A 17,143-nucleotide genomic window follows, 5' to 3' on the forward strand; every position below is an offset into this window, starting at 1 on the left:
TCTTTGATTTCATTAGCTAAACTTGAGTGCAGGAGTGCCTCTCCGGGGTGAAAAATATACTTAAAAGTATAGTGTCAGTTACAGTAAACCTTCGATTCACTGGACCCCAATTTAGCAGGCATCGGGCATAATGGACTGTCCGTCAGGTCTCCCTACCCCAAGGAAAGTAAATGCCAGCAACTCACCAGAGCCACCGCTGGAGCTATCACCGCCATGGCTGGAGGAGCAGCTGGAGGAGCCGCCGCCACTGTCAGTCCCCCGCTGTGCCTGGAGCTGCCGCCATGGCTCTGGGGCCCCCGCCACAGCTGGAGCTGCCAAAGCGGTTGGAGGAGCAGCTGCAGCTAGGGCCACCACGCGCTGCTCCCACCAAGGGTGGGTCACATACACAGGCAGGCGGCACATGCCCCATCCCTGGTGGGAGGAGCACACGGTGACTCCAGCGGCAGTCGTCCCAGCCGCTCTGGCAGTTCCTGCAGTCACAGCGGCAGCTCTGGCAGCTCCATTGGAAGCAGTGGCTCTGGTGAGTCACTGACATTTATGGGGAGGAGGGTGCTATGGTGGATTTAATGGACTTCCGGCATTAAGGGACACCGTTCCCCCCAATTAGTCCATTAAACTGAGGGTTTACTGTATATTTAAATTGCTTTGTTCTCCGTTTAAAACTCCACCTTAAAATCTTAAAGCTTCCCTCCACCACTAGTGATTTTATCCTTTTACCAAATGAAAAAAAAACACTGCTTTCCCCCTTTAAATTGATATTCTCGTAGAAATGAAGTTAACGTGACTTTGCATTTGCTTGTATGCAGCATTGTAGCCATGGCAGTCCTAGGATATTAGAGACAGAAAGTGGGTGAGGTAGTTATCTTACATTGACTTAAGCTCTGTTTGTGAGAGACAGGCTTTTGAGCTTACACAGAGCTCTTCCTCAGATCTGAGAAATTAGCTGTGTCACAGCTAAACACCAGATGGAACAGAAGAAGATTTAGCATAAATAGTTAATATATACATCAAGGGAATACGCAAGTTTAAATGGACTGTTTGAACCGTTCCAATCACAGCAAGGAAAACGGTTGGCAAGAGTTTGTTAGTAGATTATAGGTTCTTGTAATAAGACATAAATCCAGTATCTTTTGAAGGTGTTGTGTAGGTGTCTTTTAAAGGATGAGGACTGACCGATCACTCTATATTTGACCTCTCTGTGGAAAGTGCTCACCCACACATAAGTCTTCTGTTCAGAGGCTGAAAATATGATTGATGTATTTCAGGTATATCTTGAAAGCCAGTGATATACCCAAAATACATTGGTGATATTTTCATCCTCCATACAGACAACAGAAACTCCCTCAGATTTCTACTACAATTTCAACAACCAAAACCTGTCCACTGATCTCTCTCTGGAATGTTTCCATGTCACCATCAACTGCCTGGACACCTCAATCAACTTCAACAAGGGAATCCTGCAAGCATATAAAAGCAACCCATGGATCAGCACACTTGACTTTGAGAACAGATTTCTTGAGGTGATCTACAGCCTGGCACTAAAACACACTCAAAATCACCTTTGAAAATCAAGGAGAATCCACCAGAGAAGTAGATTATAGCATGAAACAGGCCACCCAAATACCCAGAGAGAACCTGCTTCAATACAGAAATAAACCCTCCTCTGTGACCACACACTCCTAGCTGTCACCTGTCACACAACATTGGAACTCACACTTAATGGAGACTCCATGCTGAAAGAAATTTTTCTTTAACTCTCTCTTCATTCCTTCGGACAATCCCCACCCTCATTAGCAGAAGCAACTGCTCATAGACAGGATCTAATCGACTCAAAGCAGCACCAGGCCCTGCCAGAAAAAATCATGCAAAACCCACAGACATACTGTCATTGCTACAAAAATCAGCACCCTCCACAATACACCATTCAAGATCTTAGGTCCTACACCTGCATTGCACAATATGTGCTATGACTCAACCAGCGCACTAAATGCCCAAGAAACAACAACGTGGGTGAAACCAGACAATCACTCTCAAATGAACTCACGCAGGAAAATAATAAAAGATAAAAACACAACTATCACTTCTGGGTATACATTTTTCACAAAATGATCACTCTATATTTGACCCCTGAATTCTCATCCTCAAAGGAAACGTGCACACTTTCAAAAGACAAGCCTAGGAGATTATAATTTTGCTAGACACTGAAAATAAAGGACTGAACAGACACACTATTGCAACAATCTATCTCCCTCTAACCAAACCCCCACATCTGCTTTTCCCCATTCCCTTCCTTTCCTCACAGCGATTGCACCTCTTCACCTCGAATGGTCCACTGAAATATGTGCTACCTAGTTATGATAAACAATTTGTTCCATCTTGTATTCAGCTGCAACACTCTGGCCTGATCTACACTACAGATTTACATCAGTAGAACTACATCAACCACGGATGTGAAAAATCCATATGTCTGAGTGGTGTATTTATACTGACCTAACCACAGTACCGACTAACAGTGCTACAGCAACAAGGGAACCTCTCCCATCGACATAGCTACCAGCTCTCAGAGAAGTGGATTAACTCTGCCGACGGGAGAACTCTTTGCCATTGACAATCAGCACATCGTTAAAAGGCTACAGCGGTGCAGATGCACCAATGCAACATTTCAAATGTAAATATGCCCTCTGAGTAAGCTTCCTGGCCCTGAAGAAGCTTGACAGTTTGTTTCTCTGGCCATTAAAAGTTGGTCTAATAAAAATTTTTGCATTTGGTTGTCATTTTGTACGTTCTCTATATATCTGTCTTAGTTGGCATAATTCCAGCTGCAAGTCACTTATACTGACATTCACTAAATTTTAACTCTGGAACATCAAATACTGTATTTTCTGTAGCTATTGATTGTCTGTGTAATTTGCATCTCTGGTCATCCAACAGAGTCGGAGTTTGCTTTGATAGCACCGTGAGGATTGACACCTTTGCTCTGGTCAAGAATCTAATTGTGGTTGATTTACATAGAGCTTTTTCTTACTCGGAGTGATGGCAGTACAGAGGTAGTAGCATTTCAGCTGTTAGTTTTGGGCAGCTTAATGTGTTGCTTCTAATATAAATTACTGATCCAATGGGATTGGAACACTGAGAACATCATGTTATAAAACCATTTAATTCTACAACTACCAATTTAAGATATTCTAAGGAGTTCCATTAGTCCCTAAAAAGCGACATAAAGTCACCAACTGCAAGTCCCAACTCCCACCACAGAAGCCATTTTTAAATGCAATGGATATTTATCAAGCTTTCCCATCTACATTCACAATATATATGTATAAAACCTGAGGTGTCTGACATAATTTATCTCATGTCTCTCTCAACATGCAGGATTTCAGAATATAGCTACAAAGAATGGTGCCGAAATGTGAGTTTGTGTTCACATTCTTTGTTTCCAAGACTCAGAACTCAGGCTAAAGCGATCATGGCAGATCAGTATCTTCCGACATGATAAGCCTTTTCAAATAGACAGGCCAAGTATTCAGAGATTCACAACTAAGGTCAGATTCACCTTGTGTTCAGACCTGCTCCTCCTATCCCACTACCATCTCTTTTTTGCCATTAACTGTAGACTCTCCCAATTTCGGCCATGCTACTACTTTTGTGTACACACACATACCTACCAGCAGGGTCCTAGAGGGCTGTCATGACACAGACAATGCACATCAACAAAAGAAAGCAGCCAGAAAATACACATAAAAGAGAAAACTCCCCCACCTACTCTCTCTCCATTCTATCAAACTAAAGGGTTACTTAACAAAATAATTAGTTACAGTATTTTCAGATGGAAATTTATTTTTGAGTTGATTGCATTCTTTTGCCTCCATATGTAAGGCTCTGCCTACTCTAGAGAGCTTACAGTGGCACAGCTGTACTAATGCAGCTGTACTGCTCTGCATCACTGTAAGACTGTATCAGATTGCATCTATGCCGATGGCTGAAAACTGGCCAATGGGATCTGACAACTTTTTCTAGGGGGTGTGGGTAGCACATGAAGCCTCCCCCTGTCCCCAGGGTCCAGAGCAGAGATCTACATAGAGCGGGAAGCTGCTCAAAGCAGCATGAGGTTGCTCTGATGCAGCCAGCTGCTCTGTGCTTGCAGGTCGGTTTGTGGGCCACACCTGGCAGCTTGGCAAACCAGATATGGCCCACGGGCTATATCTTGCCCACCCCCGGCTTCAGTGAATCTTTGGCCAGGGAATTCTGCTGTCTGATCACTCTGTAAATGAGACACTTCAATTTGCGAGAGTCCAGAGACCAGCCTTTTTGGGTCTTCTGCTGCAGCAAGTCAGTTGTTAGTTTTATTTCAATTTCAAGATTCAAGTGCACAAAGATTATGCGTGCCTCTCTCACGCACTTTCTCTAAAACTTATTTCCAATGGCAGTGCAAAACAATCTATGCTAGGTGCAAGTGTATTTAATTTTTAACTTCCTGAGTAATGTTTGCCTCATTAGTCAGCATATATGCAAGCAAAGCAAGGTATCCCCAGTGGGGGGTAAACTGTAATGCAAACAAAAGGTTGATTTTAAAGTCAGAACAAATACATGACCTCGTTACATGAATCAACGAGTTGAAAGTTTGTTTGTTTGTTTTTTTTAAATAGGTATTCCCCTTGAGTAATGCCTCTTTATCAAAGATAAAAAGATGAAAACTTCATGGATGATCAGTAGGGACCTTACCTTGCTCATTCACGTGGCAAGTGCTTAGATATTAGAGCAAAGAAAATTTTAGGAAAAGACTAACGGATACTCCTTCACCATTTTGTGTTATCAAATTCATAATTTTTTAAAAATATTTTATTAATTCAGAAGTTACTAAATAAAATAAAAGTTCTTTAGAAGTAAAACAGAAACAATACATGGGTGGGTCCCCATCTGGGACAAGTAGTTTATCAAGAAGTGTCTGTAACTCACTGCCTGTTAACAACCTGACTTAGAAAAATTAACTGAATGAGAAAAATACACAGAATGGTCACTAAATCCTGGGATGCAGTGCATATGCACATAGGGTTGAAAATACATCCAGAAAGTGAGATTTTTTTTTTATTTTACAAAAATAAACACATTTGTCAGAGTCTACGTTTGAGTATGGAGCATATTTTAAATAGGCTTCAATTGGGCACCCTAATCTTTAGTCACTTTTGAAACCTTAGGCCTGAATGTGTTAGTAAATATTCACTAATGTTTACCTTAGTAAAAATAGCCAATGGCATGCCATACTGGTCCTCCTCCAACCCAGATATCAGTCCAGGAGCAAGAACTACATGTCCTGTTTTTGCCTGAGGCTGCACAGTGATTGGAAGGCTTTCCGAGGCTGTGCATTTCTTTGAACGGATTTCAGTCTGTTCTGATACAATACTTTCACGTTCTCCTTCTTTCAAGTTGGGATCCTCCAAAATACTAGGGTCCAAAGTCTCCCAGTCACTTTCAGAAGACTCCGGAGAAGTGCGTGAAGGAGGTTTCAAATGTTGTCCAGTGCCATTGAACTGTGATTCACTGCAATTCTTTTCAGAATGGGCTAAAGGCACATCTGTTTTCTCAGCCTCTAGTACTTGGTGTCCTGACAAGCTTCTGCCTCCCTCACCCATTCCCGAGTTTGTATTTGAAATCTGAGCAGCAGACACAGAAACATAATCATCTAACTGGGGAGTAACTTCCTGCAGGCCAGTATCCTCTGATACACTCTTCCTTGGTCTGTACTGTGAACTGTCGGTAAGACCATGTTCAATCATACCTGGAGGACAAACACACACACAAGTATCTCACCAAAAATTTTAGTGATTTTTGATAATGGTGGAGTAGGAAATGCTTTTTTGTATATCATAACAAAAACATCATGCATTTTTAAGCCACTTTAAAATCCATTCTGCTTTTGCTGTCCAAATGGATTAGAACTGTTATTTAACGTTCGATATACATTTGGCAAGAACATAGAGCCAATGATTTATTCAGTCACATATTAAGGATACCTAAAATGTAGGTCATGGAGGAAAAACAGACTTCAATATCTTATTTCTAATGTAAGGAGCACTCCATAAATACTAAGTGTCATGAGGTGTGTTCAGAAAAACAATACATAGGTTTACATGCAAAATCATTGTGACTATGGTATTCTGGCAATATACTAATACAGACCCCGATGTCACATAAGTCCATTCTCCCAAGTATACCATTGTCAGTTTCAGTTCTGAACAGAAATTGCACAAGAAAAATCACCCAAACCTGCTTGTACTTACCAGGAAAGAGAGACAAGACAGTCATCAGTGCTCCCACCAGTCTACTTACTGGAGAAATATAAAATAACACCTGTGGGGATGGCAATGAGGGGAAAATTAAAATGACAGATTAAATCACAGAGAAAAAAAAACAAATTTGAGGACATCATTTTTTGCCTCTCTCTCTCTCTCTCTCTCTAACTTAAAAAAAAAAAAAAAGTTTATGGAGAATCGGAGAATTTTGCTTCCATAAAAGCCACCAGAACATTTTTGTTCAGATAAACATTAAAGAGAAGACATAACAAGGTATTTACTACACTTAGATAATTCAATCTTGTATGGTTAGGTCAGTTTTAGGGGTGGCAAGAATGGCTAGCTACCATCTTAACAGTGATTAAATGAATTAGAAAAACTACCTTCCACAACCTAGTCCTTACCAGTGATTACTCTTGAAGAATGGGAGTGATACCACATTACCGTTACCTGACTGGAGACAGCCAAGACAGTTTTAAAAAACACACCCATGTAAAGGAATCTCTCTTCTTCCCACACATGGCCAAAATTTTGTTTGTGGCATGGTATGTTACATATTTAAGTTTAGTGCTTTTTTAATGTATTTTTTTCTTTTACATTTGTGTGGATGCACATTGACTCCATTCACCCTGTGACAAGACAGCTAAGCAGAGTGATCCTGGCAATAATATCCAAAAGGCCACTATCTAGAGATGGTGCCAAAACCCAGCTGTAGTTGGTGAAATGCTGCCTCCTACCTATGAGACAGACATTAACCCATGAATTAATGGGAGCTGATCCACAGAACAAAATGCATCTTCCTGATCAACAACAGGTGACATTTTGCGGCATACTGGCTTAGTATGTTTAAAGTTTTGACTGTACAGGTTTCCCTGCAACTATTCTGGAACCTTAGAATGTGTTCAGAAGCAAGGACTACAGGAAACCAGTGTGCTTTCTCTTTTTGCAGCTGACTTTGTTTATTTTCTGCTTGTATGTTCAGAAAGAATTCTCACTTTTATTGAACAGATATTCAGCTTTTTCAAAGTAGGCCTGTGTATTTGAATAATTTGAGAAAGCTTGGGAAAACTTTTCTCTCCACTCCTCCTGTGAATGTGCGTCTTGTGGTTTGCATAGCTTCAGAACATAGCTCAGAATTATTTATGTGTGTTAAAATGGTTAACTGATTAAATGACAGCAGCTAGTTTTAACTGAGGTCCTGCTGCCTGGCCTGCTACAGCCACGAGGTCTGACTAGTCCCTCCATGGCAGGTGCTGCTCTGTCCTGCTGTTGCTGGCCACTGCTCAAGTTCATTGGCAAGGGCCAGTTATCCTCATTTTTTAATTGATTTAGGCAAAAAAAGAGCACGCTATTTTAGTACAACAAAGGCTTCATGTGGAAAAAATGTGATATTGTATTTGAGTAATTATAAGCTATCACAATGCATGTGCATACTGGGAAGAGTTAAGATTGTGCATGCAATTTTAACACTTGAATTTCTTGATTTTTGAGTGCTTTCATGCAACCTTGATAAAAATTGTGCTCATGTATGATTTGCTGACATTACTTCCTACCCTTCCATTAATTTTTCTTTTTATAGCTGTCCTATATAAAGGCACCTTGAAGGAATTTTTTTCAAGTAGATGAACCTATAATGTAGCTAGGTCATTAGGAAAGCAAAAATTTTTACTTTTAACATGAAAATCTTGTAGAAAAAAGATCCCTGTGGCCATGTATTTGTGAGCCAATTTTCAGTCACTTTTACTGAAAGCTATTATTCCAACATACAAAGTTATAAATAAGTAGTCTTTTGTTTCTATTTCTTATCTATTTATACATGTTCCACATTCCCCTTGAATTGCCAAGACAGCACCTGTTTTAGGCAGTAAGGCAGTCTGAAGATAAATGTAATGGAGACCTACACTTCTCTGTGGATCTAAACTAGTTACTTATTTCAATACTTATTTGTATTTACCGTGAATCAAAGTTAAACTGACTAGACAGGCATGACATTGGACACTAAATATGTATTTCAGATGAGTACCCATACAACTAACAAAGATTTAAAACTTGAAAAAGGCTCCAAATGATTGTTTCTTTTGGCAATATTATAATTTGTTTTATGTTTAAATGATTCTATTTTGCTGGATCTTATGTATCAAATAAGGATTTTAGTTTTACAGTGATGAGGGCACTATTTAGGTCCTGATACTTCCCATCTATTTTCATATGTAGTTGGCCATTTCTCATTATTATTTGTGCTAATTCTCTCAGTGCCTTTTTATGATATATACTACCATCCCTTAAACTGTGAAAATTTCCCTACCCAGGTTTACTAAATCTTACTTGCCTTTGTTCTGGAATAACTGTCAGTAACAGGAAAATCAACAGTGAGAAGCATACACATGCACAGAGCACTTAAATCAAGGGAATAAAGTTTCCAGTTTTACTTATACCTTTGTGTAAATATATATTGCATATTCAGTGTTGTATTTATCTTTCACTAACACGTTTTGCAGTGTCATATAAAACATTACATCTCCATTTCAATCCTCTTCATCCTACAGACCCTACCTTTTTCTCTAGAAGAATCAATTTGAAAAGGATTAAGACCTGAAAAATAAGAAAAAAAATTAACAAGGCATGTGACTAAAAACAGAAAAAAACCTATACATTTACATATGTATACCATATACCATTTCATTAAAAAGCTTCCATTAGCCATTTAATTGCTGCAAAAATTTACTAAGTATATCTGGCCAATGAAAAACTTTTGGGGTACAGCATATTTGACATTCTATTTGTTCCATCTAAACATCTATTAAAACAGCACCCTAGTGGGAAGAGATTACTCGAATTACATGCTTCCTAAATGAAGTTTATTAATAAATAAAAATAAGGTCTATTATCCTAAAATAAAAATATATTACACATATAAAATTTTATGTGACTTGTGTTAGAAAACTACTGTTCCACAGGGATGTGTTAATGTAAGGGGAACACTAAGGGTTAGGTGCCTAAATCTGTTTGTGGCTCTAACTGTCACATAAGGGGCAAAGTCCAAAATTTAGATCTTTAAACCTCAGTTTTATTGCTGCCCAACTCTGAAGGCACCTAAATTCCCACTATTAACAATCTTTCAATGCACACAGCTACACATAGATACCTAAGTCCTTACATCAGTACATAACTTATGCCTAAATCCTGGCGAGACCTTCAAGTTTGATATTCCCCACCAATCTCACCTGCAGGGCCCAATCCATAGCTATCCTCTAAGCTAGTGTTTCACAAACTAATTTGGCCATGGAACACTTCTGGGCTTGGAATATATTGATGGAACACATATATGCTGGTCAGAATGTGAGGGGTAGGCTGGAGGGTTTCATACCAAAAAATTGCTGCATGTAATGCTCAAAAGTCGACTGAGAAGAGTTAGTTTTTTAAGATGTCTTCTTTTACAACACACAAAAAAAAAACCGAGAAAATCATCTGAATGAAAAATTAATGTCCTTCTACTAGACGGATGGTTAGCAACTCTATAATTAAGTTTAAAAATTAAGTACAACCCCCCCCCACAAATAAACTAAAAATAAAAGCTGAAAGAAGGATGGTTAATGTTGTTCTTTTGTACAAAAACGGAAAGGACAATATTGTTCAAAAGAGGACTGCCCTTCCCTAAAGCTTACAGTTTTCATTTTAAAAAAATTCAAAATAAAATTAGGTATGGAAAAATATTTTTAAATTTTCCATTTTTATAAATGTTATTTTTACAGAAAACTATTGAGAAATAAAAATAAGTAACATCTGACCATTTTTCAGTGAGAAGAGTGTTCTTGCATCTTTTGATCACAAATCCACTTAATAATAGGAATGATACTGGAGAGCTGGATCCTCATATCAGGTGCAGCATCACATGATTTCTCTGAACACGACTCGTATTGAAACAATCCGAATTGACTCTGACTGTTTCGGCACGAGTCACATAACAACTATACTATTATGAATGTGTTATAAATGTTAATATACCTACAATCTAAACACTATTCAAATGTTAGTATTTTTGACACGTTAATTTCATATTTAATATTTTAGACAGAAAAATATCACTAGCATCAACATTTTTTCATGGAACACCAGTATTCTCTGAACCACAGTTAGGGAAATGCTGCTCCAAGCATTCCTAATCTGCTCAATTTACCCAACCACCCAATGAATAGGGCCCTTAGCCAGGAGCTGGAAGGCCTGGTTTCAAATCCCCACTGCCTGCAAGGAACAGAGACATAGGTCTGATACTGTAGTGATTAGCACACTCACTTAGGGTGTATTCTGAGACAAGTTTCTCTCAAGCTCTACTTATGAAGCAGTTCCACTTTGTGTAAAACAACAAAATATTCATTAGGCCATACAGTGAATGGGAATGTTTCTACAGCCCAGTGTTACAGCACCTACCCAGGATGGGGAAGAGTTCAAGTAGGGGTTCAAGGCCACACTTTCATCAGGCAGTGTGTGGATGTGAACCTGAGTGTCCCACATCCTATATACATCTTCTAACTCAGGGGTGCACAAAGGTGGGGGAAGGCCTCCTTGGGGGGGCATGAAATTTCATAGGGGGGACACAATCTGTTGCTTGGTGTCAGGCTCATCTACCTCATTAAAAACACTGAAATATATTACTGTTTTTATGTATGTGTATTCATATTTATATACTGATTCATAAAGATTTTACATTCTACAGACTTATTTTCTTATGCTTGAAGAAAGGGCTTTTTTTCATATGGACAGAACCAAAATTTTCATCTGTTTGGTTTAAATTACACAGGTTGGGGGGAGGGTGGTCCTGCTAAATGCAGGGACAAAAAGTGGGGCCTGATGTAAAAAGTTTGCTCATCCCTGCTCTAACCACTAAGATAACACATTTAAGGGATGGCACCACTATTTCCTACTCTTTGATATATGTTGGGGGTTTGAGGCTATTTGGCTGGCTTTCCCCTCCCCCTCAATTGGGGAGTGATAAATGCCCAAAGAGAATAAAGAGTACTTGAAACTTGCCTCCTGGAGATACTTCTAGTGGGTGATGGAAAGAGAGGAAAGAGGGACTACCAAGCAACCAACAGAGAGGTTGTGACATCTCCCTCCTCTCAATCCCTTGCAAGAAAATATGGGTAGTATGTGGTGGCAAGAAACATGGCTGACTGGAAGGTATCTCTAGATAGTATATGGTCCTTCAGACAACACCACCCAGGCTGCAACAACCTGCATCTGAGGTCAGAAAGTCACAGGAGGCTGTATCAAGCTACTTAGTAACACCTCCTGTGTATTGTAGAGTCTGGCCCTTAAAATATGAAGAATTGTATGTGTGCACATGATCAGCAGTTAGTTGCTCATCATGTAATTTACATTTTTATCATGTTAAAAAAATGCTGCTGATGTACTTTGTAAGCCACATGAAAAAGCATACCTTGTGTCTAAACTGAAGGACAAGATCTCGAGGAGACAGACCTAAAACAATTGAGAATAAATCCATTAGTGAAGATGCACAAGAGGTATCAACGTCTTTCTTCCTGTCCCCCATTTTTCTTTTACACAAGCTAAAGTGACACACAACGATTCCCCATTACCATGGAAAACATGCTGGTAAATTAACTGAAAAGTATTCACCTTCTCTTTCAAGAATGAGAGGGTTGAAAGCAAGATGGAAACTCTGCATTAAAGAAGGTGGCTATTTATTTCATACTGGCTATTTATTTCATACTGAAGCTATTTATTTCATACTGTGGCCAAATCATCTCCTTTTGGGAACACTTGGTTAAACAATTACGTTTAGTTCTCTTTCTAAATCACAACCCTTCCTATGGTTTGTGGATGTAGGGGGAGATTTTCCAGGGCAAAAAGGGCAATCAGGTATCAAGAGGTATCACAGATGCATCATGGATTACAACCCAAACTGAGATCCATATTCTGGAAAAAAAAGGTAATGGGTACCTTACCTAAAAGCTATTTAACTCCATAAATAAAGGGGAAAATAATAAAACTACCATAAAAGGCACATGTATCCATGGTGCTAAATTTTAATGCACATAAAAAAACTAATTCAGAGGGAATGATTTGGATGATATATCATCTTACAGTAGTGCTTGAAAAATATCCCTTACCAAGATAAACTTGTGACCCCTCCAGCATACTTCCTCCTAAGGAGCTATTCATATGGTCATAAAGTTCCTGTAAAAGTTCAATAAAAATATTAATGTCACATGAATACCACATCTGATTAGTAACACTTGTTCTAAAAAGCTACCCAAGTGATCAGAATAAATGAAACAATTTGCTTCAATGAGATGGACAAACAAAAGAATACTTTTGTTCATAATTGTGTTGTTAGTTTAAAAGTGTCACTGAAGATACTCTCCCCAGACATGTTACTAACAAGAAATCTATTCCTTTCTCGATTCATATTAGGGTAATATATTACTTCATGAGGGGAGGGATAGCTCAGTGGTTTGAGCTTTGGCCTGCTAACCTCAGGGTTGTGAGTTTAATCCTTGAAGGAGCCATATAAGGATGGGGGCAAATACATTAAAAAAGAATAATTCTTTAAAATAGCTGAATAGGAAGAAAATAACTTTGAACATACAATATATACAAGAATACATTGATTAATGAATGTTTATAATGTAAAACCTATAAACAGACACAAGAGGCATTATACTGTAGTAGCAGATATTGAAAAGTTACCTTAAGAATTGAAATTTGTGAGAAGTCTTTTTCTTCAAAATAGGCATGAGTAATGAGCTGTAGCTTTGCTTGAAGTAATCCATACAAAGGCTTGAAAAACAGAGAAATGGATATGTTATTTTATGAATGACAAGCAGATGAAAAGAGCACATATATTGCTACTTTCCAGTTGCATTATTCTTCCTCCACACCCTCAACTATCATTGTCTTCTGATACAGACAAAAGTGTAGCTTTTAAAGACAAAGGCCCTCGCTGTGCATTTTACTTATCTTGTGTTTCATTTGCAGACAGTGCATTGTCACTCAATATCCTGCCAAAAGAGAACTGTACTGCTTTATATTGCTCATATACAGTAAAAGCCATGTTATCCGGAACTCGGAAAACCAGCACATTTTGTTAACCAGCACTTGGGACCATCAGCCACGGAGACAAAACACACACCATGCCCATTCCCCGCTGGCAGGGCCAGCTGAGCAGGGCTGGCTATCACGAGTCGGCTTCCCATCCTGGGATTGCTACCACAGTCCAGCCTCCCTGGGTGGGTTCAAATGAGCGGGGCCGGCTGCGATTCTGGGGTTGGCAGCAGCGGGACAGTCCCCCTCCAGCCTTCATGAGTGGCGCAGCCCCTGCCAATGTGGTCAACTCGACTTACTGACAATTCGACTATCCAGCAATCTCTGCTTCCAGGGATCCTGGATAATCAAGCTTCTACTGTAGCTGAATTCATCTCTCAACAAAAAAATTCCTTTTCTCTGCATGCTAAATGTAGCTGCATAGTCTAATTGTAAGAAGCAACCTAAATTGGCTACCAGATAACTTGATGTCTACACCTAATATATTCTGGAGACACACATCCTAATATTAATATTATGATAGTTAATATTAAAGTACTACATTAACTGCTAGCAAAAAGCTTCATTCCATAGTTGTCCATTGCTAGGTTTCTCATTACCTGACAAGGTAATTAGCAATTTTATAGTGTTACACCCACCATCCCCCAGAAGAAGTCTCACTGTGCATATATGAACATTTCAATTGGAGGTAAGGTTGCAGCAACAGCAGGCATACATATCCCTGTGATTTTAAATTCTGGTAGCCTCTAGTGAAGGCACAGCAGCATGGCTTAGCAACAGAAGCACACAACCTGGGTTCCCAGTGTGCTTGTACAGCCTGCACTGAAACCTATGCGGTCACAACTTCATTACTGTTTTAACCATAGTAGCAAGACTAAGCTAGCATGGATGTATCGAATCATGCTGCAATTACACTTCCAAATGCAGCAGACAAGCCTGCAAACGGATGGGCGGGGGCTAACTGCCCCAGGGCCTAGCAATTCAAAGGAGCCCGGAGCTCCTGGCTGGTGCCACCACTGATGTGGCAGCGGCCAGAGCCCCAGACCCTTCTGAATTGCTGCCAGTGTGTTGCTCTGCATGGCTCTTAGGGCTGTGGGAGGGATCATCACAGTCTGGGCAATGCTAAGGGCTTACCTCTTTTGGCCCACCCCTTCGGGTGCAAAGAATAGCCCCCCTGCTACACCTTGCGCCAGAGCCTGTAGCTGGCAGCTCAGATATGTCCTGAATGGAACATACAATTACTGCTAGTCTTCTTGGGACAGTTAATAAAAACACAAATTGATCATAAGACAACTTAGGATAAAGTGCATGTATTTTTACATGCGGTGTACCTGTAGTCATGTCAGCCACCAGATACTGGAGAGACAAGATGGATAATATGATATATTTTATTAGACCACCTTCTGTTGGTGAGAGACATACAGAGACCTTCTTCAAGTCTGACATAAATACTCCCTCCCGAACCTTCTTCAAGTCTGACATAAATACTCCCTCCCAACAAATGCTGAGAGTACCTTTCTCGGAAGTCGGTCTAACAGAAGATATTCCCTCACTTGACTTTTTTCTCCAGTTGCAAGAATTATAATAAAATTTGAGCAACTTGGTCTTCTAGCACAGCTGTGATTTCAGTGCTCATTTTTTACCATTTAAAATGGTTCTAACAAGGAACACTTAAAATAATGAAAATTTCCAAACAAAAAATTGTCAGATCAGGTTTTTGGGTGTGTTCTTTAAAAAAAATAAATAAAGTTGAAGTATGGTGTTGTTCTCTTACCAGCTGGCTTAGAACACAAACACTTTTTTGTACTGTTTCTCGAGTGACATCTGCTTGCCGCACTTTCAGTGCCTAAGAAATAAAGTAGTAAAAATATATATACATAAAATATTGTAAAATTATTAAAAGCCACCACTGATCAGAATGTGCTATTTGAGAGTGGATCTACCTAGTGGTATGCCAGGACATTTTTAATAAAATATGTAACAACTTTTTAGATGACAAAAAACAAAGATATCTTCTAAAACATAAGACTGCAGTTAATAAACCAAATACATTTTTTGCCAAATACTAGTAAGCCAAATATAATGAAAGCTGAGAATATATTAATACATGGTTACCTAACATTTCTATTGAAACAAAAAAAAATCCATTCTATCTTCTGTAAGAAGCTCTACAGTGACAAAGTCATAAAAATCTGTTAACCTACACATGTACCAAAGCGGTTCTTTTTGATCAAGAATGGAACCAAACTGGGCAGGTGTTTTCCGCACTGTATATTGTGTGTGAATGTCTATATAAGCTTTACAGTTTTACAAAAGCCCTTCCACTGTGGCTGAAGAGTAGGAAATAATCAGAATGAAGGCAGCCAATTCGTTGACCTTAGAAAAGCCAGTATGTAAATCCAGCACATGAATAGTTCAATAAAAGTCAAATGTGCCTTTCCCTTGCCACTGTTTTCATTTGTACACAGCACAGAGCTTAGAATGCAACTTGCTGTCAAAAATATTTGAATAAGATGTTTCTTCTGGAGAGTTGTGAGCATCAACCAGAAAATGTGTCTGGAACTTCTTCAATTGTTTTGCATTCAGCAACTGTGCAAAGTGAAGTTTCTCTCCACTTCCAAATCATATAAACAACTATTTTCTGACAGCGTCAATAAGCTCAAAGAGACATTGCTTGGCCTTTACTTGTTTCCTGCCACCAAGGTTCAAGTGCATCTAACTGACACTTCTTTCCAAAACTCATCAAATATGTATCAGAGGGGTAGATGTGTTAGCCTGTGTCTGCAAAAACAAGAAGTCCTGTGGCATCTTATAGACTTAACAGATTTACTGGAGCATGAGCTTTTTTGGGAAAAGACCCATGTCATCAGATGTGTATCTTTGCCCACAAAAGCTTATGCTCCAATGCATCTGTTAGGCTATGTGCAGACTAGATTCCTCCTTTGAAAGAGAAATGCAAATGAGGGAAAACAAAAATGCAAATGAAGTGCTGATTTACAAATCTTGCGCTTCATTTGCATCATCTCATCCAATTGCTTTTTTGGAAGAGAATTTTTTCTTAAAAAAAAAAATAAGCAGCGTAGATGGGGCTCTTGAGAAAAAAAACAAAAAACCCTTTTTCAAAAGAATCTGTAAATCTCATTTTTTTCAGGAATAAGGGTTCTTTCAAAAAAGGGGTTCCCCCCCAAAAGAACCTCGTCTAGACTGCTTTTTTCCCCCAAGAATTCTCTTACAAAAAAGCTATCAGACAAGATGATGCAAATGAAGCACAATATTATAATATATCAATGACATAAAAATGAACAAGAAGTGCATGGAGAAACAATTTCATTAACATGTTTTTGAGGCCTAACTTCTACGTCGTCTGTCATTTCTGGTGCACTACCATATGTCCAAACTACAAACCTTGTCAACATATTTAAACTTCTGGCACACAGTTTCAACAGACTGGTAAAGGCCAGCTGCAGTACGATTGTTATTAACATCATTACGAGCAACTAAATGATCTGCAACATCACCATTCTTGTTGCATAAAGCAGTATAGTCAAAAGCTGGACTTACAGGGTATGGCAGGCTATTAGTAAAACAGCTATAAATGGTGCTTCCTCAATTTCTTTGACAATAGCATCAAGTTGGATATTACTTCCTAGATAATTTATTCTCCATTTTGTAGTTGTGCCTTTGTTTTCGCCTTCCAAGATGTAGTACTTTGTATCTGTCTGTATTGAATTACATCTAGTTAATTTCAGGCTAATTCTTCAATTTATCAAAGTTGTTTAGAATTCAAA

At 39.0% G+C, this 17,143-nt stretch overlaps 1 protein-coding gene across 2 annotated transcripts in view; it reads right to left on the reverse strand.

Annotated features, from left to right (window-relative positions):
* Positions 1 to 17,143, reverse strand: part of AVL9 (AVL9 cell migration associated) — a 54,504-nt gene that overhangs the window by 15,721 nt on the left and 21,640 nt on the right. For both annotated transcript variants that reach the window (XM_074988148.1, XM_074988150.1), the window contains exons 4-10: positions 15,130 to 15,201; positions 13,002 to 13,091; positions 12,422 to 12,488; positions 11,728 to 11,768; positions 8,844 to 8,882; positions 6,279 to 6,348; positions 5,232 to 5,776 (exon numbers count right to left, since the gene is read on the reverse strand). In XM_074988148.1, coding sequence (XP_074844249.1) covers positions 5,232 to 5,776; positions 6,279 to 6,348; positions 8,844 to 8,882; positions 11,728 to 11,768; positions 12,422 to 12,488; positions 13,002 to 13,091; positions 15,130 to 15,201 — 924 coding nt within the window. The remainder of the gene's footprint in view (positions 1 to 5,231; positions 5,777 to 6,278; positions 6,349 to 8,843; positions 8,883 to 11,727; positions 11,769 to 12,421; positions 12,489 to 13,001; positions 13,092 to 15,129; positions 15,202 to 17,143) is intronic.

Source organism: Carettochelys insculpta, chromosome 2 (genome assembly GCF_033958435.1).
Source record: "Carettochelys insculpta isolate YL-2023 chromosome 2, ASM3395843v1, whole genome shotgun sequence".
Classification (NCBI taxonomy): domain Eukaryota; kingdom Metazoa; phylum Chordata; order Testudines; family Carettochelyidae; genus Carettochelys; species Carettochelys insculpta.